General features: G+C 53.9%; 2 protein-coding genes across 2 annotated transcripts in view; both read right to left on the bottom strand.

Annotated features, from left to right (window-relative positions):
• The window catches only part of LOC116428233 (FERM, ARHGEF and pleckstrin domain-containing protein 2-like), a 14,630-nt gene extending 6,802 nt beyond the window's left edge, over positions 1 to 7,828 (bottom strand). The window contains exon 1 of the mRNA XM_031979614.2: positions 1,947 to 7,828. Within this exon, the coding sequence (XP_031835474.2) occupies positions 1,947 to 2,277 (331 nt within the window). The 5' untranslated portion in view covers positions 2,278 to 7,828. The remainder of the gene's footprint in view (positions 1 to 1,946) is intronic.
• LOC116428311 (uncharacterized) overlaps positions 7,829 to 24,077 on the bottom strand; it is a 25,217-nt gene continuing 8,968 nt past the window's right edge. The window contains exon 12 of the mRNA XM_076367497.1: positions 7,829 to 23,922. Coding sequence (XP_076223612.1) covers positions 15,645 to 23,922 — 8,278 coding nt within the window. The 3' untranslated portion in view covers positions 7,829 to 15,644. The remainder of the gene's footprint in view (positions 23,923 to 24,077) is intronic.

Here is a 24,077-nt window from a genome sequence, read left to right as displayed (position 1 = left end):
AAGTGACTGGAACGACAGGAAATAGAAATTTCGTGAAATGTAGAGACGCAGCGAAGGGACAAGATAGTTTCATCCAGGAGAATGTTGAGTATTCAGGAACGAGCAATACCGAGGCGAAATTTGTACTTCGCTGTCGATCCGAGATTTAACCCCTTGTACTATTTACTTTCTCCATTAAGCTCGTGTGTAATTTTACTATCAATTTGGAGGAAATGCAACAAAATTCCATTCTACTTCAGGCGGAAATTTCATTTGAAAATAATACATTGATAAGAGCAAAATAGTTGTTTGCTTTGATCCGTGGGCAATGAACAACATTGATTCTTGTTAAACGATAAATATCAATAAAACGATTATTTTTCTTTGCTTTCACATTGTTATTCTCCAGTTTGGCCTGTTTTCGAATGAACTCGAGCGTGCAAGTTAAGGGGTTAAATTAGTCCAGAAATCTTCATCACGAGTCTCACTCGTACGACAAGGGGTTAATTAGCCACGCGAACGAATCGATCGACGCGTCGGTTCTAAACGCGGTGAACGGTGCTCGCGTCAACTAAGGGGTGAAAACATATTTCCGCGGCCATGCTGAACCGCGAGACGTCTCTAAGTGCGTCCTACGACGTGCAACTACGTTACGTACTAACTAATCGAACTGGCGTGCGCAAAGACGAGGTGTAAAGATCAGAAACGACCGAGCGAGTCTCGTTCGTTCGAAACGAGACTCATCCATTCGTCCTACGAGCGGACTTGCGATCGGTGAAACGAAGAGAAGCCATTCCGCGGATGCATTCCCTGGTGAAACAACTACCAAAGTACACTGTCTACTACGCGAAGAGAGAAACCCGGTGTACGGCTACCGAGCAACCGAACAATCTTCGATCAGCAGTCTTGATGCTTTCGCGGCCTGGAATGTTATTACATTCATTTTTGACTTTCGGGCGAGAGCCGTGTCCAATACGAATATTTCCCCAACGTTCCGCCGCCATTGCAGCTGGCTTCATCAGGGGGCTAAAGGCGCACTGATACTTGTGTGCTTGGAAGACTTTCTTTAAACGTGGACATTTTGGTGAGAGACAGCGGAGAACATTTTTGTGCGTGATAGAGAGTCGCGTGTTGGCCTTCGTGGTATTAAGTTGTATTTTTTTGAAGACGCACCTTTTCAATATCTATAATAATAGTAGCCCCACTATAAAATTGGGGGCTCAGCCGGGATCGCTATAATAGATTCCCTATATTTGCGCGGGAAGTAGTCCTTATCGAACATAGTCGTTGCACCAGACTAAAATACACCCAGTCTGCGGAACATCAGCTGACCACGGGACACACGATCCAGTTCGAAGAGGTCAATATCTTGACCGGGTGCAAGGACTACTTCCCGCGCAAATGTAGGGAATCTATGGAAATCCTGAAACACCCTAACAACGTCAACAGGGACACAGGATATCAATCGAACCCCATTCGGCGCTCCCTCCTCCCGCTTTTTTAATTGTCCAGCTGACCAATTAAGACTGATTGGTAACCACCGGAACATGAACAGGGTCATTTAAAGAAAGTCTTCCAAGACACACAAGTATCAGTGTGCCTTTAGCCTCCTGACGAAGCCTGCTGAAACGTTGGGAAAATGTTCCTATTGGACAGGGCTCTCACCCGAAGGCTAAAATGAATGTAACCTTCGATCGTTCCGCAGGAGACGATCGCTAACGTATCTCCGCGGACTCTCGCCGATACACAAAACGATAGCAGAGAAATCATGATCGACAGTAACGGTAATAACGTTAACGATAGCGGTAACAGTATTGACAATAATAATAATAATAATAATAACAATGATAATAATAAGAATAATAGTAAACGATAACAGTAACGAACAAGAGAGTAATGTAACGATAGAATAATAGTAACGAACGTATCACTGACAGTAAAGATAGGCACTGTTGGGGATTACTCACACATGGTTATTTGTCGTCCGGCCGACCAACGAATCCGGGAGTGCGATAAAAAGATACGGTAATAAAGATCGGGAAGAGGAGGACTCGCCGGGACCGGAAGGGGCGCGGTTCCAAACGGTTGTAAACGGAGAAAATCAAAAGCCGAACGTCGAGAGAAAACAGCTCGGGGAGACAGAGGGGAAAAGAGACAGAGAGACAGAGACAGAGAAAGTGACAGACACATAAGGTTAAAGGGGAGCGCGGAAAAAATCGGGAGCCGATCGGTGGGATCCAATGATCGACTCTTCGCTCGCGGTCGCCGAGTCGTTCGACGATGAATCTCTTCGAGCATTCGAATCTCCGAATACTTTTCGCTTGAAAATTCATTTCGATCGTGTAACCGGAAACCGATCGGACAAAGGGAAAGTTTTCACGGTAGGAACTGACTCGGCGTCCCAACGTACTCTGTGTCTCGAGGAAAACCGATCCGAGGGGCTGTCGCGAGATTCGTCTTCCGAGGAGATGGATCGTTGAACGGATGAGAAATCATAGAAATCATCCCGAATTATAAAACGCAAAGAATAAAAGGTGACGCGACAACACACGACGCATCTCTAAGAGCTCGCGTACACACATACACGCGCACGCACACGCACACGCGCACAGAAGACTCGCTTTGTATATAATTTATTATTATCATAATTGATGTATCAATAAATCGATAATGTACAATAGATTCCCTACGCTTGGAAAGTCGTTTTTTTTTATCCCCCATCCCTCGAACGCCGTGGCTCCCCGTTATAGAAATTATTTTTCTCCACCACCCCCACCCTCTCGAGAATCTTTGCCCACCCTTCCATCCTCCTCCTCCTCATTATCATCATCATCATCATCATCCTCCTACTCTTTCTACAATTCAATGCATCGTGATCGAACCACGGTTACACCGATTTTCGATTCCTTTTTTCCCGTCGGTCCGGGGAGGGGGCAGCAGTCACACCGCGCCTATATATACGGACCGTGTATATATATATATATGTATAGATTCATATGTATATATGTATACGTATGTATAGTTCGAACATATATAGAGTTAACGAGTACGGTAATGTCGATGGGCGACCGTTAGAAGATCAAACGAAAGGGAGTACAGAGATTTAGCGAAGCGTTCGGGAATGGTGGCGATTTCGGTGTCTACGCGACCTGCGTGGTTTACTTTTCGTATCCGCTTCGAAGGAGCTTCCGGCGAACTTTTTCAGTGGTACACCGTTCGGTTGGGAGAACACCGGCAGGGATTTAACACTGGAACCGTACCAGTCAACCCTTTGCGCTCCAGAGGCGCCTCTGGGCCACCGAATGATTTCACACGGCAGAACTGTGAACTTTGATGTTTAAACTTTGTATAATGCATCAATGTACGAAATATTGGAAGATAGTTCTCTTCCTCGATGCGTGTGAGATTTCTTTCAATCTGAGAAAATGTCGTCTGTGTCTCGTTAGGAAATGTTGGAATATTTCTAGTGATAACTTCGGAGTGCAAAGGGTTAATACCTTAAGAATTGAATATTTGAGATGATTTTGGAAAGTTTCACTTGAGTACTATGAGCATCCAAAGAAACTGAATTTTTATAGAGATTGCATATTAATTGTATTAAATGCTCGGTAGTTCTATTGACCACTTGCGGTTGAAAGACGCGACACGTCGAGATGCTTCTGTTAGAGGAACGTCAGCGACGTGTTGTACAGGCAATTGTCGGAAATGTCAATTTTCTTAATTGATTTGAAAAATATAATATGCAAGATTATTGACACTATGTCGTCCGGCGACACAGTGTCCAATTCTGTTGGAGTTTTGTTCAGGTAACAAGGGTTAAGTTGTTTTTGTTTATATGGCCCAAATTTTGAAAGTTCACAAAGACCTTTGGAAATGCAATATGAAATCGAAAAATTTCAGTAAAAATGTCAAATGTGACTGAAGTCGCACCGTGGTCCGATTAGGGTTAACCCTTTGCACTCGGGAGTCTCAGTCACCACTTGATTTAATGCAGTAAAACTATAAAATATGATATTTAATGTTGATCTTTGTATAACGCCTCAATACGTGAAATATTGGAATAAATGTGATTTCCCTTCGAGTTAATTCTAATATCGTCTTCGCCTCGTCAAAAATGTTAAATATTTCTATCGAGAATCTTCCGAGTGCAAAGGGTGAATACCCACGTGGAATCGTTAGAAAAGTAGAATGCGCAATAAACGCGTGAACCCCGTTTCCGAGCCGTCCCCGTCATTCGACCGACCGGTCGAAGAAGTTCGAGTTCGGATGGACTTGCTTGCGTCGCATGTTCGCTCGAAACGACGTAGATATGGTTTCCATTTTGGCACTTAAACGAACAGAGTGTCGACACCGGTTCTACACCGAGATACATCGAGAGGTACAATCCTACGGAGCTACGACTACAGCTACACACCGCGGGCGCGAGTGCGGCCGCGTGGAATACAAACAGGAGGGATACAATAAAATGTAAAAATACGTATCAAAATCTAACTGCAGTCTTTACGGATCGCATGAAACGAATTTCCGGCATATCGTGATGCCTCGTGGTCGGTCGAATTCCCAAAGAAATCGATGAAACGCGCTGGAGAAGTGAAATGCGAGGCAAGCGGCGATCGGGAAGTTGTCGAAGACACATTTGGCACCGTCGAAACGGGGTTCGAGATCGACAGTATCAAAATCATTTTCGAATAGGAGACAGACGCGAAACGGATACGAAAAGAAATCCGCGCGTCGCGACGCGGATCATCGACCACCTGGAAAATGAACAGCGAACGGGAACACCTGGAAGAAGGCCACGTTAGAGGGTTCAGAAATAATGCTGGTACGCGAAGAAAGGGTGAAAGAGAAAGAGACTGAGAAAGTGAGAGAAAGAGAGAGTGAGAGTGAGTGAGTGAGTGAGTGAGTGAACGAGCGAGCGAGCGAGTGAAAGACATGTACAAATGTTACAGTGTGATTATTATACGCATACGTTGCAACAATTACCGGCCACGAGATATTCACGTGTACGCGTGTGCGAAGTTAAGTAGGTGTTCTCGGGGTGCGTGACTCTATCGCGGCGAGGACGATCGGGAAATCCCCGAGATCGGCGGCGATGTGTGACAGATTACGGGTGGTGAGATCGTGTGTCGGTGAGAGACGGGCGACAAAGAGAGACGATCATCGGTGAGATTGTTCGTTTATCGTGTGACAACAGGGGGGTCTTGAGAGTTGGTTTCGCTACGCAATGGTTCACGGGTACCTAAGAGCAACCAGTGAACGCGGGATCGTGCCGTCGTTGGGTGCACGATGCGGGGACAAGTCGAGTACCGGTAGTACCACACTGCAGCCAGAGATGTGAGTCCGATGGATCGGCTCGCGTCGCGTTCCGATCGGGAAGGATCCGGCGTGTATCGGCTAACTGTCGCGCGAAAATGGCTGGGTCACTCGATCGACGATTGTTGGAAATATCCGGCATCGAGTCTACGGGAGACGCGTGACACGAATGAGTGACCCGGTCATCGGGCTCGATGTAGGAGAATTTGGAAAATGATTAACACCTTAAGCGCCACGAGAATCTTTACTGCTCCTTTTAGAAGAAAAGTAGCGATTGTTCGCTGTTCACGATCTGCGTTACAATTTTATCTTTATTTAGAAGCATTTTGATTCGACGTCGATTATCTCGCATGTCACGATCGTTTCCAATTCGGAAGTGACGTGGCATTTATCGTGTTAACCCCTTGAACTCTGTAGGCTCGAATATTGCAGCAGTTGTATTGACTATTTGAATGAATCTTAAAGAAACTACCCTATCGTTAAATTTTCCACACATCCGAATTTTGCACTAAGGAAAATAAAAGATCGAAGAATGTTATAGCATTTTTAGCTAGGAATACTATAAGAATTAGTTGCAGTTGCCGATAGATAGCAGAACAACCTGGAGTGCTAAGGGTGAAACGCGGAAAGACTCGCGTGCCGTGAATTCACATCTCCGCGCGTAAAGGCACGGGGGACAGACAGGAAATGGAAACGGCAAGCTACACACCTAAAACAGGAGGAGACTACTTATCAGTTTCTCGGGCGCGAGACGTCGGGAGACGTCTCGTCGCAGTTTCCGTCTTTCGAAACTTTCGACACCTTCGTCCGAGGAAGCTTTCAGTGAAACTGTCACGATCATCGCGTTCAGATTCCACTGTAACGGGCTGCGCTGGTACGCGCGTCGATCGTCGTCCAAGGAATGCGACGGAGTTCAATGATTCGATTGCCGGCGGAACGCGAGATTGATTTTGGAACGTTGAAACGCTCGAAAGCTTCGGGCAACGCGTTATTGCTCGTCGGGCCCGGTGGAACGCACGGTTTACCGTGACTCGCTACGGTGATGCTCGCTTAAATTTCAAAGGTCTGCTCGGCTAAATTTCAACGTACCGTCCCCGCTCTGCTACTACTGTCTCGAGCTAGGTGTAAGCGAGCGACAATCGTGCAATGATGATAATTTCAGTTTGAAGTCATTTATGTCTTACCTCTTCAAATGTACCAGTCTCTTCCGATTCGTCCGATTAAATGAGTCAGTTTCTACTAATCGGAACGAACTAGTTTCACCGAGTTAATGTAATTAACGAAATTAAGGTTCGTTTCTCCGAATCGGAAAAACTAGACCCATTTACGTTGTTTGGACTCATTTTAATCGGACGAATTTCGATGACCCATCGATACTACATTCGAGGTGAGGTTAAAATGACTTCAATTGAAATTTTCTCGCTCATTATATCTTTGCCTTCGAAGGTAATCGAATTCAGGGAACCAAAGGGTGATCGTGTTCGCCAGAATTTGAATGCTGCGTCCGGAGATTTGAAAATTTAAGAGAGCATCACTGTATCTAAAGGTGCGGGATGCAGACACAAGTGTCGGTGATCGGCGTCATCTTCGAAAGCCGAGCACGCGTGCAACTTCACAACTCGGAGGAACGCGCGAAAGAGAGTAACGATCGATCAGTCTGCCGTTACGAATCGTTACGAGATCGTTCACCGATTCCGGCGGATTCTTTCGAATGCTCGATTCGTCCGGAACGACCGATCGCGCGCCGATCGTTGGGAAACGGAGCGACAAACCGGTGAATTCCGATGCACGCGTGACGCAAGATTTCGAAGAGGGTCGCGACGCAGACGAGGAGTGCGAGTGGCAACGCGGACATCTAAGGGTATCTACCGAGATCGGAAAAGATCGGCGAAGAGAGAAAAACAGAAAAAGAGAGAAAACGAGAGAAAACGGGAGAAGGCCTGTGAAAAGGGGAACCGGAATCGAACTGGTTGGCAAGCGATGAGAGGAAGGATCGATCGAACGAGTCGATCGAGACGCGATCTCCATGAGACAAGCCGTTCGTAAACGAAACGACCGTTCCTACGTGACATTCGAATATTTCAGATCAATCGTTTCGATCTCGGCACCTCGCAATAAAGAAACTTCCTGGCGAGTAACGAACGTCACGACACGTGTCATCTGTAACGGCAGGGGTCGCGAGAGTAGCAACGTTCGTAGAAAATGGCCGACTCGCCATTTTTACGGGCGCGACGCGTGACATTGTTTCTCGTTCGATTCGTACTGTTCCTTTCGATCGAATCGACGGTGAATGTCGCTAGCACGATGTTCGTTTGTCTCGATAGACTGTCATTTGTCTCGTGTGTCTCGATGAATTGTCAATCGATAGACCCCGTTGTATGTTTTACTTTCGATTTCACTCGGGACGAAGACGCGACGGGCACGATATAAGATATATATATATAGTTGTTATTCGTTTTTGCCGGGGACTCGGCGAGCAGCGTGGTACTTCTTTGATCTCGTGTTCGGTCCCGCAACGATGCGTGTTCATTCTCAACGTGGGTATGCCGGTATGAACCGATTGGTGAGGGTGCGTGGCGTTGCGTGAACCATTACGTTACGAATCTGCGCCACGCGCAGTGGCACGTGCCAAGCCGGCGAGTTCACGTAGCCGTTCGCGTAGCTCCAACGATTGTTCTGTTCACCACCTGTCGATAAAGCACACACGTTTATGCGTATAGAGTGGATCCATCTCGGGTCTCGCGTTCTCCCTTCATTCATTCCACACCATTCTAACGTCCTGTCATTCGCTATCCGTCATACTTCTTTCGTTCCCTCTCACTCGTCTCCACTCGCCCCTCATCTCTCGCTCGCTCTCTTTTCTCTTTACTTCTCGGTGAATCGCTCGTCCATCGTATCCGACGAACGCAGGATCCGTTGCTGCCGCGAGTTCATCGACGGACTCTGACTACACGCGCACTGACGACTTTCTCAAACACTGAACAAACGAAAGTGGAAATGATATAAATATGATCGATCGAAGTGCAGGGGACGTAGAGCGTGGGGAACCCGACTCGCAACGCGCGAACTGCTTGGACGTCGAAGGCTCGAACACCCTGAACGTTTTAATTGACTCACTGCACGAGGGCTACGGCGAGGATCCCCGTGAATCTCGTTCCTACGATCTACGGTCATCTCGCCCACGCGAAATTTCGATTTCCCTTGTTCTCGACACGTTGAGCGCCGGCGACAAGAGACGTTTAACCCTTTGCACTCGAGAGGTGCCTCACCAATTGATTTCATACAACTATAAAATTTGATACTTGATATTAAACTCCGTACAATGCATCAATCTGAGAAATATTCAAACAAAACAGCTTTGTCGATGTGTGATTTCTCATCTAGTTTCACAAAATATCCTCTCTATCTCATCAGAAGAATATTTCTAATGAAAAACTTCCGAGTAAAGGGTTAAAGCCTTGTATCTGATCAACGAGTAGCCAAAAAAATATTCAAAACATTGTACATTTAAGATAGTACATTTTAACTGCATATTCAAATCCAGAAATCCGCATTATTGCGGAGCCGGCGCTCAATGCGTCAACGAATCGGACGATCGTCCGATTGTTCGTCTGAAAAGCTGTGAGATATTCTATTCTCCCTTGCCGGGAAGCGGCCACGGGAGAAAAGCCGGGGAAATGAAGCCAGCCGCATCCGGACCGTACAAAAGAATAGATTTCCTTGTTGGCGATCGACGGTGCGCGCGTAGCTTATCCTTTGTCGGCCCTCCATCGAACGAGTGTCCGTGGAATCCCGAGACTCGACTCTCTCGAAACGATCTCTTTCACCGAATCGTGGGGGACCTCTCGGAGAAACGATTACCGTCGGATCTATCGATTTAAGAGACCGACAGGCGCACTCGGCATAACCGTACCAGTTACCTGCATATATCTTTACGTCAGATACCTTGATCCCTATCGCAGGTAGGTATTCACGAGCTCGTCTTGTATGCTAAACCTCTTACGTCTAGGAAATTACGTCTTAAATACACGCTATTGGAGACGCGCCCACGCTACCATCCCGCAGGCGCGCGACATTCTTTTAATCGTAACGAGTACAGTATTCAGTCGTTTGCTAAAGGGGCCCGTACGCGTCACCATTCCGCCGTTCGACGTGCGACGCCGATTTCGCCTCGAATTCACGCGAATGGCGAGTACGAGGTGTTTCTGTCGAAAGGGACGACGCGAACAAATTAGAAGTGAAAATCAAGATGGAGGTATTGATTGAGAAAGAGAAAATTAGAGAGTATAAACAGCTAATATACATTGGAATATTCTCGAAGCCTGTGAAACATTTGAAGTTTAACCCTTTGCACTCTGTAGGCTCCAGTATTGCACCAGTTATATCAAATATTTTAATGAATCAAAGAAACTTAAAATTATTAGATTTTCCGCGCATCGAAATTTTGCACTAAGGAAAATAAAAGATCGAAGGAATGTTATAGCATTTCTCATTTTCTCCAAAGATACTATAAAAATTAACAGTTGCTGATAGATTGCAAAACCATCTGGAGTGCTAAGGGTTAAAGCTCGTAAATCTAAGTAAACCTTTCAACCCTTATTTCCAAGGAAACGATGTAACAGAGTTGAAAGAAGGGAAAGCGAACGAAAGGAGAGAAGAATAGATTAGGACTCGGTCTAGAAATCTAGATCAGGCCTCGATCCTTATTCCGGGAATCGTACGACGTGTACGGGCCCCTTGGCGAGGATAGAAACCGATCGACCGGCGACCTCTGGTCCAGCTCGAGGTTCTCGCGACCCGGCGCCAAGATTTCCCATCGAATCGTCTCGGTCGCTGGGGAAAGTCAGCGGACCACCCACGCGGACCGCGAACGCCGCTTGTTCGTTTCACAGTAAATTCGTCTGTCGTTGACCAGATTAAAAAGTTCGCTAAAATGTAAAGAGATCCGCGCGAATTCCGGCGGACCAAACGAAACCCTGTCCGATCGCAGTTTCCGCCGATTGGTCCGCGAGTTGAACCACGTTCGCATGAACATCCGCGGTCCGCTTGGGTGTTCGTCGTATCATTCGAGGATGTGATTACGTGGCAGGGACCGGGACGATTATCAAGGCGCGACGATCTCGAGGCTGCGGACGCGCAAGTCGCGCACGACACGCACGCGTTCGACGACACGCGTCGAATGATACCGGCAAACGAGAACGGGGACGAGATACGATGATGCTGATGCTAGAACGAACGTAGAATGAACGTGGAATGAACGTGGAACGAAAGAGGAGCGACGCGTTACGCGAGGAGGAAATTGTCCGACGAGGAATAGGGTAGCGTTGAATCGACGGAGAAGCTAGGGGTTCGTCGGGCGATATGATACGATGACGCACAGACTGCACGGGGAGAGAGATAAATAGATAAGAGAGAATGAACTGCGGGGGGACGGAGGGAGAAAGAGACAGACGAGAACTAAGAAGAAATGAACAGAGAGAAAAAATGGTGCTTGAAGAGAGACGCGTGCGTGTGTAATACAGTACTTATATGTATATATATAAATATATGTATATCGATGGCAAGGAGACAGGACTGACGATGCACAGATGCAAGAGACGAGAACAAGTCAAGATCCTTCGGCGGAACCGAAACGATATTGTACCAGGGGCTCGAGCACGGAAATGATCGAGGACGCGACGGTTGGCTGTTCCTCCGCTCTCGGATGGGGATGATGTTCGCTCTCGGACTCGATCCGCCCCGACCGTGACAGATCGTCGATCCGCTGATTCTCCGCGTTCGATTCGCGGAGCCACGTGACGGGTGACTGTTCGCGAAAGCCCTACGTGGGCGTGTCTACCGCGGAATGGGCGTGTCCGCCGTGAAACGGGCGGGTCTACCGCGAAATAGGCGGGTCCGGCGTACAATTACAACGGAAAAAGAGGAGGAGCGACGAGAATTTGGAAGAACGACCGACGAATTCAGGATCGGCGCGGAGCGAAGGCGATCCGAGGGCACCGCGTTCCAGGTGAACCGTTGTCGACGAGATTCGAAGGGCAGCGGCCGGCTCCGACGAGGGATCGGCGCTTAGGGGAACGCCTCGTTGCGCATGCACGGGGAACGGATCGACACGGCGGAACTCTGGGAGAACCGGCCGCTGCGTCTCGCGCTTTTCGCATCCGAACGAAAAGCGGCGAGATCTCGCGGGATCGATCGTCGATCCGTTCGGTTCGACGGACGAGAGTTACTCGACTCGTGGGGGGAAATGGGGACTCGAACCTCGCCATCGTTATCGGCACTCGGCAGTCGTCCGGTTGCTTCTCAACGCGTTTCTCTTTCTTTCTCGGTTATCTTTTCTTTACTTTACTTTTCTTTACTTTTCTTTCCGTCGTTTCTTCTACAAATGTTATTAGCTGCTTTCGATAAAGTACGTATAAGATACTTTAGTTTAGATTAGTGTAGTTTACTTTAATTTAGTTTACTTTACTTTAGTTTAGTTTACTTTAGTTTAGTTTAGTTTAGTTTAGTTGAATCTCATTCTGTTTGTGTCTGCACGCGAGTCGCGTTGCCTCGTTTCTCGTAATCTTCGCTGAGCGCTACGACGTAGTTAACGGTAACCTTGCGATCGATTATCCGCGACGATAATAGGGTAACAATAGAGGATAATGGAGCGGCGATTAAACGGCCGTTCGTTCGTTCGTTCAGTCGGTCGGCTCCCGCGTCTCGCCGCGCGACCGATTAAACGACCGCCCGCGTTGTATCCGTGCTTAACGATACAGGACGACGACGATTTCCGCGATTACGACGATGATTGTGACGACGAGGATGACTAGGATGACGGTGACGATGGACGTCGCGCGCGCGCTTCCTTTGTTATTTCTTTCTCCTTTCACGTGCACGCGTTCTCTCCTGGCCTTCCTTCCGTCTCGCGCGTTTTCGGTTCGCGTCGCGAGTTTTTGGGCTACCAAGTAGTCGATGGTATGCAAAATGTCTCGATGGTAATTAACAATTCAAACGGAACAACGAAGAAAATGTACGCAACGAAAACGAATATAGAACGACCACGCCAAAATCGGCGATTGAAATGAACGACACGAACGAAAGCGGAAGGAAGCGAAAGTAACGATCGAGAAGTCTAGGAAGAAATCGGAACCGATGCGTTCCGTCGCGATATGGAAAAATAGATTCGTCGATTCTCCGATATGCCCATGGTTGCTGATCGTGATTAATACCGCTGTCCAAAAAGGACCGAGTTAAGCGTAAAGTCGGAGGGACGAGTTGGACTCGAGTCGAAGTTTTTTCTTTTTTCCTTCGTTCGTTATTTCCTCTTGTCGATCCACGATCCGCGATCTCCGGAGATCGATTATTGCTTTCGTACAGCTCCCGGGGGACCAGCATGGCTATCCGATCTCACTTCCGCGGCCAAAGAAAAAAGAAAAGAAACGGCAACGATCGCGACACCCGTGGGAGATAAAGCGACTCTCGTTATTGCGATCCTTCCGTGATTCCTTCTCCCGGCGATACCGTATTTTTAACGCTGCGCGAGGCCGCAGCGTGTCTATTTATTCCCCCGTGAACGCGACGACCACTTTTCGCCGTGTTAATCTTTCCGCTCCAGCGCGCCGCACGAAAACCGCTCGACGGTGGACGACGGACGATGGACGGGACGAGACGCGTGTCACCCGCGCGATCCCGTTGCTCGCGACGCGCGGACGCGTTCATTCGAAATCGGCCGAAATTATCCTCGGGTCGATTCTCCGGGAAGTTTGTATATCGGCAGCCATTTCGGTCTGACGTCGACCGTGGGAATCCGTCGAAACGAAAGCAAATTATTCGACACTTTGACTATTAAAGGTTAAATTCAATTGACTATTAAATTATTTTTTGTAAATAGACAATTGGACCGTAGAAATCCGTCGAAACGCCCACAAATTATTCGACACTTTGACTATTAAAGGTCAAATTAAATTGACTATTCAATTATCTTTGGTAAATAGACAATTGTCGATACTGCTGTGCGGTCGAGACAGTTACCTTCGTTAAGCAGAAATTAGGTCAAGATTCTTCGTAATGATTGCTCTACTTTCTTGTATCTCGTACAACAACATTCCGTATTTCGATACGTCACCAAGAGAATGTTCAAGTTTATGTGAAAAATAGAGTCACACGAATTTGAGTGACATATTAGTCGAAGTTTTATGCGATAAACTAATTACATGGAATTATATGAAGCAGGAATGCTTGGATCTCTTGTCTTCTTAGTATCAGCTCTGAGTTTATACCATTTTTTTGTTACAACACGATAGATTCCGTAAGTCTTAACAGTCCTATGTCGAGTCAGACTCTACTTTATTGCAACCTCTACCTGTTCCAACAATTTTTTCTATATTTATTTGTAGTATCACAATTCTACCATTTAAAGGTAACATTTCAATGACTCCCAAATATCCTTCAATAAATAAATAGAGCGTGATATCAAGCTGTAACTGAATGAACTAACATCGACGTTAGTGAGACTCAAAGTGAGAAGCCAAGAACACTTGATCTTGAAAATCAGGGGAAAAGTTGTAGGGTATCAATATCAGACCTAAACGACTACAAATATGCAAAGCTTCAGAAAGATCGATTTTAGGTAATTTCGGCTGATCTCGAATCAACGCGTTTTCCATTGCTCCGAGCAGAATTCTGGACCGACGAGTTCCCTTCTCTCGAGTAAAACGAACATTCGAAACTCGACGGTCCGTCCCGAGTTGAATGTCGTTCAGTTTATCACAGCAACCGTTTCTCCCTATCCATCGACGGAACGAGACGAAACGGAACGAGACGAAACGAAACGAAACGAAACGGATCGAGAACGCGGACGCGTCGTGAACTCAGCGCGGTAGAAGTACGCGAGGATCGTCTCCTTCACCGAAAGAGTATCTACGTTGAGCAACTTGTCCTTGTGTTTCATTCAATCCTTTTCCTCATCTTTTTCTCTTTTTTCTCCCATTTTCTCTCATTTTAGCTTCGGCCCTAAAAAACGGGAACACGAACTAAACTACGACCGAATAATAGTACACGATCGGCCGTCGAAGATACGATTCTCGAACGAAGCGAGGGGCTACTTGTCCATTAACAATAATAAATCGTTTTGTCTTTGTCATCCCGGAGACTCCCCGACGATGCTCGTCTCTTACATCCGACGAATGATTGTCGTTCTCGTAAAATCTGAACAGCGCCGCGCATTCCGAAACGGTTTCCGCAGCGAGAAAAGCTTCCGCGTTATTCCCGAATAAACGATTCGCAATCGAGCCGAGCCTCTTTCCGCGTGTTCGACACGCGACGGCGTTCCGCGGCCCGGTCTTCGACCGGCCGCCATTGCGGCTCGCTTCCCGTTACCGGCTAATTTGTAGGTTAAATGGCTGCGTGCACGCGCGCGGCTGTGAGCATCGTTCGATTCGTATCATTCGGCTGTTCGATGCACGCGTCGAGACGTTTCATCACGTTACTTAACGCGTCGGGTACTTTACATCGTGCCCCAACCCCACCCCCCACCCCCAAACCCATTCACCGCAACCCCAACTAACACGCGATCAACGACGATATCAAAGTAAATCGAGTTTCTAAAACGCGTAACAAACCGTAGATAATTCTATACCCTTGACGGGGCACGTTAGACTAGATTGTTCGCGGTATCTCGGTCTCCGCGGTGTCTCGATCGACGTCGACGCGACGATCGTCCGCGACGCCGATGGCTCGCGCGGTTCGTTCGAAGTTGTCTTCAGGTTTCGAACGACCGAACGAGACATCGTCGGCGCCGGACGCGAACGCCGACTCGGAGCGTCGCTCGATCACAGACGGAGACGCGGTCCACCGGTACGAGGAGTACAGACTATGCTCAATTCCGAGGACCGGAAGTGTGTCGTTCGCGCGTCGACCCCCCTCCGAGGAGGGCGACGACGGACGCGAAGTTCCACGAAGAGAGTTTCCCTTTCGAGCGCGACGTCCGCGCACGGTAGCGTTCCTCTCGACCACGGGATTCCCCGGAACGCGGAACGCTCGCGACTAGAGTAAGAATCACATTCGCGAAGCGAACTACGACGAGAGAGACAACGTTCGCGACGTCGACAGAGGGGACAGTCGAAACGTTCTTCCGAGAGGAAGTTCGTCTCTCGTAGATTCCGGAGAAAGATAAACTGGGAAACTGGCGAACGTTCCGCGGCGATCCGCGGGGAATCAGTGCAAGGCCGGTGGTCGAGGGGAACGCGCGTCGAAGACGACGGGAGCGGAAAGGGAGCAGGAACGGGCCCAAGGCGAGCGATATCGGCTCGACGTCAGCTCGGTGTATCGCTTCGGTATCATCGGATCGGCCAGAGCGTCCGGCGAAGCGGTCAACGCTGCTGCCTGCGAGACTCCCGCTCGTCCTTCGGCCCGGAGTACTCGTCCTCCTCCTCCTCCTCCTCTTGCTCCGGCTCCTCCTCCCCTTCCAGCTCCTCCTCCTCGTCGTCGTCGACGTCGTGGCTGGCCACGTCGAAGCTCGAGTCGGTGCTCGAGACGATCTGGCCGTCCTTCACCTCGAGGTCGACCACCACGCGGTGCCGCCTCTTCAGGTTCTCCCGCCTGCGGCGTCGCACGGTCGCTTGGCCGCGGATGGGCGTGTGCACGGGGCTGTCCATGCTCGAGGAGGTGTCGCCCTCGCTCTGCGGGCTCCTGCTCGAGGGGAACGGCATCGTCTTCGTGCGGATCTGCGTTCTGATCTGCATCGGAGGGCTGGACGTGGTCGACTCGCCGCTCAGGCTGGTGGTGGAGTAATAGGGCGTGGACTTCGCGCGGATCGGCACCACCACCGGCCTCTCGGTGGACCTGGTCTCGTGGTACCTGGCCGTCTCGACGGGCTCCGAGAAGCCGCGCTCGAATTTCGCCGAGCCGGTCTTCTCTCTGCGGGCCGAGGGCCGGTCCCTCCTCTCGTCCTCGAACGACCACTCGTCCTCCCTGGCCGCGGTCCTGGCGGCCAGCGTCGCGAGGTTCGCGTACTTCTCGTGCATGTCCTCCGAGCTGTCCCCGCGGCCGACCTCCATGCGCACGTGGTCGCCACTGGAGTACTTCATCGCGGGCACGTTGTCGTAGAGGCGGTCCTCCTCGTCGAGCTCCTCCTCCTCCTCAAGAATAGGCAACGGCGGTGGGTCGCCGTCGTCCGACATCGCCCGGAACTCTTCGTCCACCGCCTCGTCGAACTCGTTGCGCAGAGTGATCCTCGGCGGCGAGATGTCCGCGTAGCAGGTCCGCGAGGCGCCGGTCTGCCGCTGGTGCTCCTCGTCGAAGCGTCGGGACGCGAGACGTCGCTGCTCGTCGAACTGGCTCTCGATGAATCGCCTGGCCTCGTCCAGCTGCTCGTCCCTGGCGGCTCGCGTCGACCGCCTCTCGTCTCCGGCCGATTCGTCCCCGGGGTCGAACGGTGAACGCCGGTGCTCCTCCGCGAGTCCTGTCGGTGGTGGACTCAGGGGAGGTGAGTCCGGTGGCGGCGGCAACGGTGGTAACGGTGGCAATGGCGGTAATGGCGGTAACGGCGGGGAGGACGGACCGGACGGCGGGCTCTCGACTATCCTGCACTTGGAGTTCGGTCGCATGCTGGTCACGCTCTTGTCCGAGGTGGTGGTGTCGCTCTGGCTCTTCTCGACCGCGATCGAGGAGTAGTACTGCTGGGGGATGACGGTGGTGCTGCCGGACCAGTCGGAGATCGACTGGCCCAACTCCGCGAGAGAGTTGTCGTCGGACTTGGTGCCGCCGGAGTACTGGCAGTACTGGCGGACGGTGTTGTTCGAGCTGGACCACTCGGACATGGACAAGCCCATCGAAGTGTCCTCGCTGTGGGAGGAGCCGGTGATGTACGAGTTGGACTTCGGCTTGACGGCGATCTTCACGGTGCCGTCCACCGTGGTACCCGAGGTGGAGCTCTGCCCGTCCTCCAACAGGGTGGAATGCAGGTCCTCGTCGTGCAGGGTGCGGTTCTCGTCGCTGGAGTCGCTGTCGTGGTCGACGCGGCCGGGCGTGTCGGTGCTGTCGGTGACGGTCACCTTGACCGCCTCCTCGGGCTTGATCTCCATGTAGAAGGTCTCCACGTGGCTGACCACCGCCGGCTCGAAGACGGGCGAGCTGGGCGGCGACGGCCAGTCGTCGGAGCTCTGCGTCAACAGCTTCGGCCTGCTGGCGGATTTCGGGGACCTCGCGTCCTCCTCCGCGCCGGCGAGCCCGGCGACGGGGACGTCGATTGGGATGTCGGGCAGCTCGGACGAGGTCCGCCGGTCGTCCGAGACGGACGGGAGCGCGGTCCCGGAGGGCGGGTCCGAGGAAAGGGACGGTTGGTGGTCGCTGGACATCAGGGACTCGTCGTCCAAGCTCGGGGACCTCGAGCTCGGCTTGAACGAGTCCTCCAAGTCGCTTTTGTCCTGCTCCGACGTGGTCGACCTCTCAGATATCCTGGAGAGGGTCCGCGTCAGCGCGAACGTGCCGCAACTGGTCAAGATGTCCGGCCCGATCGGGTACACGAAGCTGCCAGGAAAATCGGCGAGATCCTCCTGGAAGCTGTCCTCGTTCTGCCCGTTGCTGTCCTCGGACTGCGATTGGACCGCGTTGCTCTCGTCCTGCGCGGGCCAGCCGTCCTCGATGCTCGAGCTGCCGGAGCTCTCCAGCGGGAAGGACTTCCACGCGGAGCCGGCGTCGGGCCGAGGGCCCGGCTGGGCCCCGCCTTCGGCCTCCTCCTCCAACGAACCGAACGAACCGAACGAGCCGGTGCCGCCGCGAGCCTCTCTCATCGCCGCCAACTCCCTTCGATCCACGATCGGCTGGATCTGCCCTATTCCCAGGGGGCGGGCGATCGAGCACGAGCTCGACTCGGGATCCTCTCGGTCCGGCGTCCAGGTGTTCGTCTCCTCGCTCCTCGATCGTTCGCTGCTGAGTCGAAGCTTCTTGTCGATCGACAACCGGTCGACCGTCGCGACGGTCGTGGGCGACTGTCGTTTCAACCCGTAACTCTCCTCGGTCGGCTCGTCCTCCGGCAGCTCCTCCGCGGGCACCTCCTCCTCCTCGCCTCTCCTGGCTTCGAGATACTCGGGCGTCAGCTCGACCTCGACCAGAGTCTTCTCGTCCATCCGATCGACGCCGTAGTCCGGCGAGCTGGGCTCGCTGTCCATGCCCCTTCCGCGCAGCTGCGTGTCCAGCGCGTCCAGCGCGTCCAACGCGTCCAGCGTGTCCTCGCTGGTGTCGTCCAGCGGACGGTTGTCCGTGTCCTGCTCCTCAGCGTCGCGGTAGTCGTCGTCCTGCTCCTCGCTGTGGCCCGCCTCGTCGTCCGAGCACTCCTCGATGGAGATCTGTATAGGGGACTTGACCATGTCCTGGCCGTCGTCCAGGTCGAGCGGCCTGCCGACGTAGTCGGTCGCCTCGCCGTCGTCTCTCGCCGCACTCACCGTCACCGTCACGTCCGGGAGATCCTCCCATTCCGTAGGCGGCTTCGAATCCTCGCGTACGACCTCCGCCTCCACCCTCTCCTCGACGACCTCCTGGATCTTATCCTCGATCAATCCCGACGGAGTCTGCACGAGTTCTGCGCCAACTCTCGACAAGGGTCCTTCCGTGGTGTTGCTCGCGCTCGGCGACTCGACGATCTCCGGCTCGTCCGAGGCGATCTCCTGCTCGGCACCCGACTCCACGGAGCTCTGATCGATGAACTTGGTACCGTCGTCCACCTTGACCGTCTCCAGCGCGGTGGTCGGCTCCCTGCCCTCTCTCTCAATCCCGGTGTCCGCGATTCCCGCCACGTCTCTCTCGAAGGGGATCGGGTCGACGGTCACGGCGATTTCGTTGCACTCGGTGAGCGGCGACTCCAGGTACTGCGCGGACGTCTCCGTGACGGAGAGCGAGTCGGTGAAGATCTCGGGGATGGTGGTGTGGTCGGTGCTGTCGGATCTGTGGTTCGGCGACGCTTCGATCTGCATCGACTGCTGCTGCTTGGACGCCGCGGCGCCGGTCGGCGCGCGAGCCTCCTGGCCTTCCTGCTGCTCTTCCCGGTCTTCGGAAACGTCCACCGTGTCGTCCTTGCTGGAGAACGCGTTCGCCGGCGGCAACCTGTGCACCGCGATCACCGCGGCGTCCAACGACTTCGCCCTCCTCTGCGAGGTGGGCGACTGGGTCGCGCCTTGCCTCTGCAACGCGCCGATGCCGCTCCCTTCCGACAGACCCAAACGGGCCCTGGCGAACAATACAGGTGTCTGACCGGGTTTCCGCAGGACCACCGACGACTGCGGCAGATCTTGAGGCACGGGGCTCTTCTTCGAATCCTTCGGCTCGCCCGCTTTACCGGATTCCGATGATTTACCAGCGTCGATCCGCTGTTGATCCTCCGGAGGCTCGACCTCCCACTTCGCCTCCAGCTCGTTGGTTCCCGCTCGAACAGCTTCGGACGGCTGTCGCTCGGCGTCCCCGTCGGACTTGCGTGTCTTGGGCGGGTCCTTAGGCGACTCCTTGGGCGGTTCCTTGGGTGACTCTTTGGGCGGTTCCTTCGGCAGGGGCGGTAGCTTAGCGTCCGCGATCTTCGAGACCGCCTTCGCGGCGATCGTCCGTTTCGGCGAGATCTTCTCCGTCGAGTCCCTCTTCTCGGTGCTGCCGAGGCTCTTGGAGATGCCGAGCGACTTGGGCCGCGCCTTCTCCATCTTCGCGGCGGCCGCCGCCTTGATCAGGTCGTCGTCGACCGACGCGGACTTGGCTCGACCTTTGGGAGCCTCGTCCTTGTCCTCCTTCGAGGCGGAGTGCGCCTTCTCCGACAGCCTGGTGACCGACTTCGACCTGGCCTTCTGCACGATGCTCACCTCGGGCACCACGTCCGTCGAGTCGATGATGATGATCTCCTGCGGCATCTCGCCCAGCTTCAGCTTCGACTTGTCGATCTTCGAGGCGCCGGCGGTCGGGGCGCGCGACTCTTTCGACGCGGCCTTCTTCAGCGGCGGCTTGTCCCCCTCCAGCGACTTCGACTGCTTCTTGAAGTCCTTCTTCGTCTCGGACTTGACCCGCCTCGCGCGCTTCGGCGAGACGTCCGTCACGAAGTGCTTGTTCTCGACCTCCGGCGAGAGGAGCGTGTCGATCGGCGCTTTCTCCTCGGCGAGGGACAGAGACTTCGAGCGGAGCGGCTCGCCGTGCGGCCTCGACGCGAACGGAACGAACTCCGGCACCTTCAGGCTGTCCAGCTCGAGCGCCGGCTTCACCGGGACCTCGTCGAGCGGCAGGTCGGCCACCGGGTCCACGAAGTCGTCGAAGCCGGTGTCGATGATCTTCGGCCGGGCGATCCTCGTCGCGGAGTTCCGGTTCGCCTCGGAGAACTTCGACTCGATCTTCTCCAGGATGCGCTTCGTCTTCTCCGGGATGCTCGGTTTCTCCAGGCTCTTCGGCTTCTCGGGGACCTTCGGTTTCTCGCAGACGGTCGGCGGCGTGCTGGGAACGGGCGGCGGCACCACGGAGTCCTTCTCTCGCCGTTCGATCGCCGACTTGGCTGGTTTCGGTGGTTTCGCCGGCTTCGCTGCCTTCGACGCGTCCTCCGCCGGCAAGGGAACGGCGTGCTCGTCAAGCGCCGGCGCGGGGATCTCCGGCAGAGGTATCTTCTCGATGCTGTCCTGCTTCTCTAGACTGACCTCCGGTGTCCTCAGGCTGTCCTTCTCGACCTCGGACTTGGCTTTACGCTCCAGCTTCATCTTCATCTCGAGGCCGACCACGTCCGCGAGGTTCAGCGGCCTGCCGGTCGTCCTCGAGTCGAACGACCTCTGCCCGGTCACCAGGCCGGTACCCCCGTCCGGCGAACGTTTCTTCTGTATCACGGAGACGATGGTCTTGTCCGGGTCTGTGGGCGACACCTTCGGCGAGCGTTTCTTGATCGCCGACACGATGGTCACGTTCGGCTCGATCGGGGACAGCTTGGACGGCGACGGTCTCTTGTCGAGGCTGGACGACTTGACGCAGACGCGGTCCTCCATCGCGATCTCGGTCCTACCTCTGTCGAAGGACGCGGACCTGGACGCCTGTCTGGGCTCCGGCGAGGCGGTCTTCGAGCCCACCTTCGACGGGCTCCTGCTCGTCGGCGACAGACCGCAGACCAGGCTCTTCGCGTCGGTGGGCGACAACTTGGAGGTGGGGCTGAGGATGCTCTTCGGCTTGTCCGACGGGCTGATCAGTATGGACTTCGGTCGCGTGGGCGTGGCCGCCTTCGGTTTGTCCGGCGACGAGACCTTCCCGCCGGCCGACTTGTCCACCGGCGACAGCTTCGACAGGTCGAAGCACGTGATGTCCGTGATCATCTTCAGAGGTAGCTTCGGCAGATCCTTCGGCGGGGCCGGCTTCTTCGTGGTCTTGCCGCTGTCCGACTCGGACTTCTCGTCGGAGGCGGTGCCGTTCATCACGTGACGCTTGTGCAACGTGTACGGTATCTCGACGTTGGCCTTCTGCATGGCCGCGCTGTCCGAGAACGGGTCCTCGTCGCCCGAATCGGCGGGCGTCAGGTCGATCGACTTCTGGTGCATCAGGATGTGACGCTTGCTGTTCGAGCCGAGTCTCTGTCGAGCGGGGTTCGGGTCGCTCTTCGTTCGCTCGACGGGGGTGTGGCCGGGGATCGTGTCGTCGAAGCCCAAGACCACGCCCCCGACGATCTTCGGTTCGTACTCCTCGAACACGGTCTTGGCCTTCAGGTTCTCCATCTCCATCGGCACGCCGATCACCGTGTCCGTCCTCGATTCCATCGACAGCCTCGTCTGCCGCTCCCTTTCACGCTCGCGTTCCCTCTCGCGTTTCTCCTCGTCCTTCCGCGCTTTCTCCAGGCTACGCCAGTCGTCTCTCTCCCGGGGCTTCTCCTCGGACTTGCCTCTCTCGAGCCGCGTCGCGCCCGCTTTCCCCTTCCTCGTATCCTTGTACTCGACCTTCTCGACGCTGTCCCGCCTCCACTCGTACGCCTCCTGCTCGATGCACTCGAGACTCCGCCCAGTCCGCGCGTTCTCCGCCTGCCGCCCCCTCTCCCACGCGTCCGCCCCGGAGGCGTGCCTGTTCCTGCTGTCCCACGAGTCCATCCTCTCGACGTGCTGCCTCCGTTCGCGGGACTCCATCCTCTCGAGGGACTTCCTGTCCCCGCCCCTCGACTCGGACCGCCTCTCGTGCACGCCCACGCTTCTGTCCTTGGAATCGCGGCGCTCCAACGACTCGAGCCGATCGATCGAGACCGGCGTGAAGTCGAAGCTCGGTCTCTCCTGCGAGTACAACCTCTCGACGCTCCTGCCCCGCTGTTGCTCTCTGCCGGAGGATCTGTCGAACGGACCCTTGTGGCCCATCTCGAACCTCTCCCACGTGTGCCTCTGATTGTAGTCCACGGTGTTGCTCCTGGGGGGCAGACCCCGCCGCTTCTCCCTCGAATCCAATCGTTCCGTGCTCCTCTCGCGACGGTCCACGTGACGGTGGCCCGCGCCGCCGCTCCTCTCCTTGGGGCTCTTGTTCAAGTACTCGGTGCTGCCGCGCAGGCCTTGCGAGTCCAGCCGCTCGTAGCTCTTGCGGCGAAGCTCGCACGGATTCTGACGGGAATTCCTCTCCTTCGAGTCCAGCCGCTCGTAACTCCTCTCGCGCACGTCCAGCCTCTCGATGCTCCTGCGGAGCTCCCTCAGGTCGATCCGATCGATGCTCCGACGAACGTGATGCTCGGAGGACCTGCGACCCTCGCGGGAGTCCAGTCGCTCCGTCGAACGTCGTTCCCTGGTGTCCGAAGACGCCGTTCCGCCGACCAACCACTCCTTCTTCCAGTCGCCACTGGAATACTCCCTCTCGACGCGTTTACGATACTCCCTGTCCGCGATCATCTTACGCTCTTTCTCCTGCAACCTAGAAAATGTCGACTCGAGCCGGGCCTCGGTCTCGCGGAGCTTCTTCTCGCGGTTTCTCAACTCCCTGCCCAAGCTACCGGTGTTCACGTGAACGCACGACGCGACGTGATCCTCGAGACTGGCGATGCTGCGGGCGCGCACCGTTCTCGCCCGTCGATCGGCCGCGACCGCCGACCTAGAGGACTCGACGGGGCTCGCCTCGTCGTCGTCTATCCGCGATTTCGGCCGCATTATACCCTCGTCCCGCAATACCTCCGAGTCGACGTGCGTGATACGGTACTTCGGCCTCAAGCTCTTCAGCTCATTAAGCACGGACATCTTTTGCTTCTGTATCTGCGACACGATCGGATCTTTCCGCGCCGAGTCCTGGTGAGGCAGCAGCTTGCTCACGATCTTCTGCTGCTGCTGCAGCTGCTGTTGCAGCTGCTGTTGGTGCTGCTGTTGCTGCAGCTGCACCACCGTCTGCGGATCGACGGAGTTCGCGTGACGCGTCTCGAACTTCCGTTCGATCTGCGTGCTGGACCGTTGGATCCTGGACTCGACGGTGACGTACTCGGGGTCGAATTTCGCGGCGACCGTCGTGTACCGATCGATGGATTTGGTTCGAGTCGCTTGGCCCTTCAGGTCGGCGAGCACGGATTTGAATTGCTGTTTGTCCGAGGCGCGCACCGATCGATGCTTGACGAAGGAATCGGTTTCGGCGTCCATTTGGAACATCTCGCGCTCGATCCCTTCGTCGCTGCGATCGGAGATCGCCTCGATCTCGTCCAAGTTCCCGTCGTTCTCGGGCTCGTTTTCGTCCGCGTTCCCGTCGTTCTCGTTCCCCTCCTCGTTCTCGTTCTCGTTCTCATTCGCGTTCGCGTTCGCGTTCTCGTTCTCGTTCTCGTTCTCGTTCTCGTTCTCGTCGTCCTCGTCCTCGTCGTC

This window comes from Nomia melanderi, chromosome 4, assembly GCF_051020985.1.
Source record: "Nomia melanderi isolate GNS246 chromosome 4, iyNomMela1, whole genome shotgun sequence".
NCBI lineage: Eukaryota > Metazoa > Arthropoda > Insecta > Hymenoptera > Halictidae > Nomia > Nomia melanderi.
This window is presented reverse-complemented; position numbering and strand designations above follow the sequence as displayed.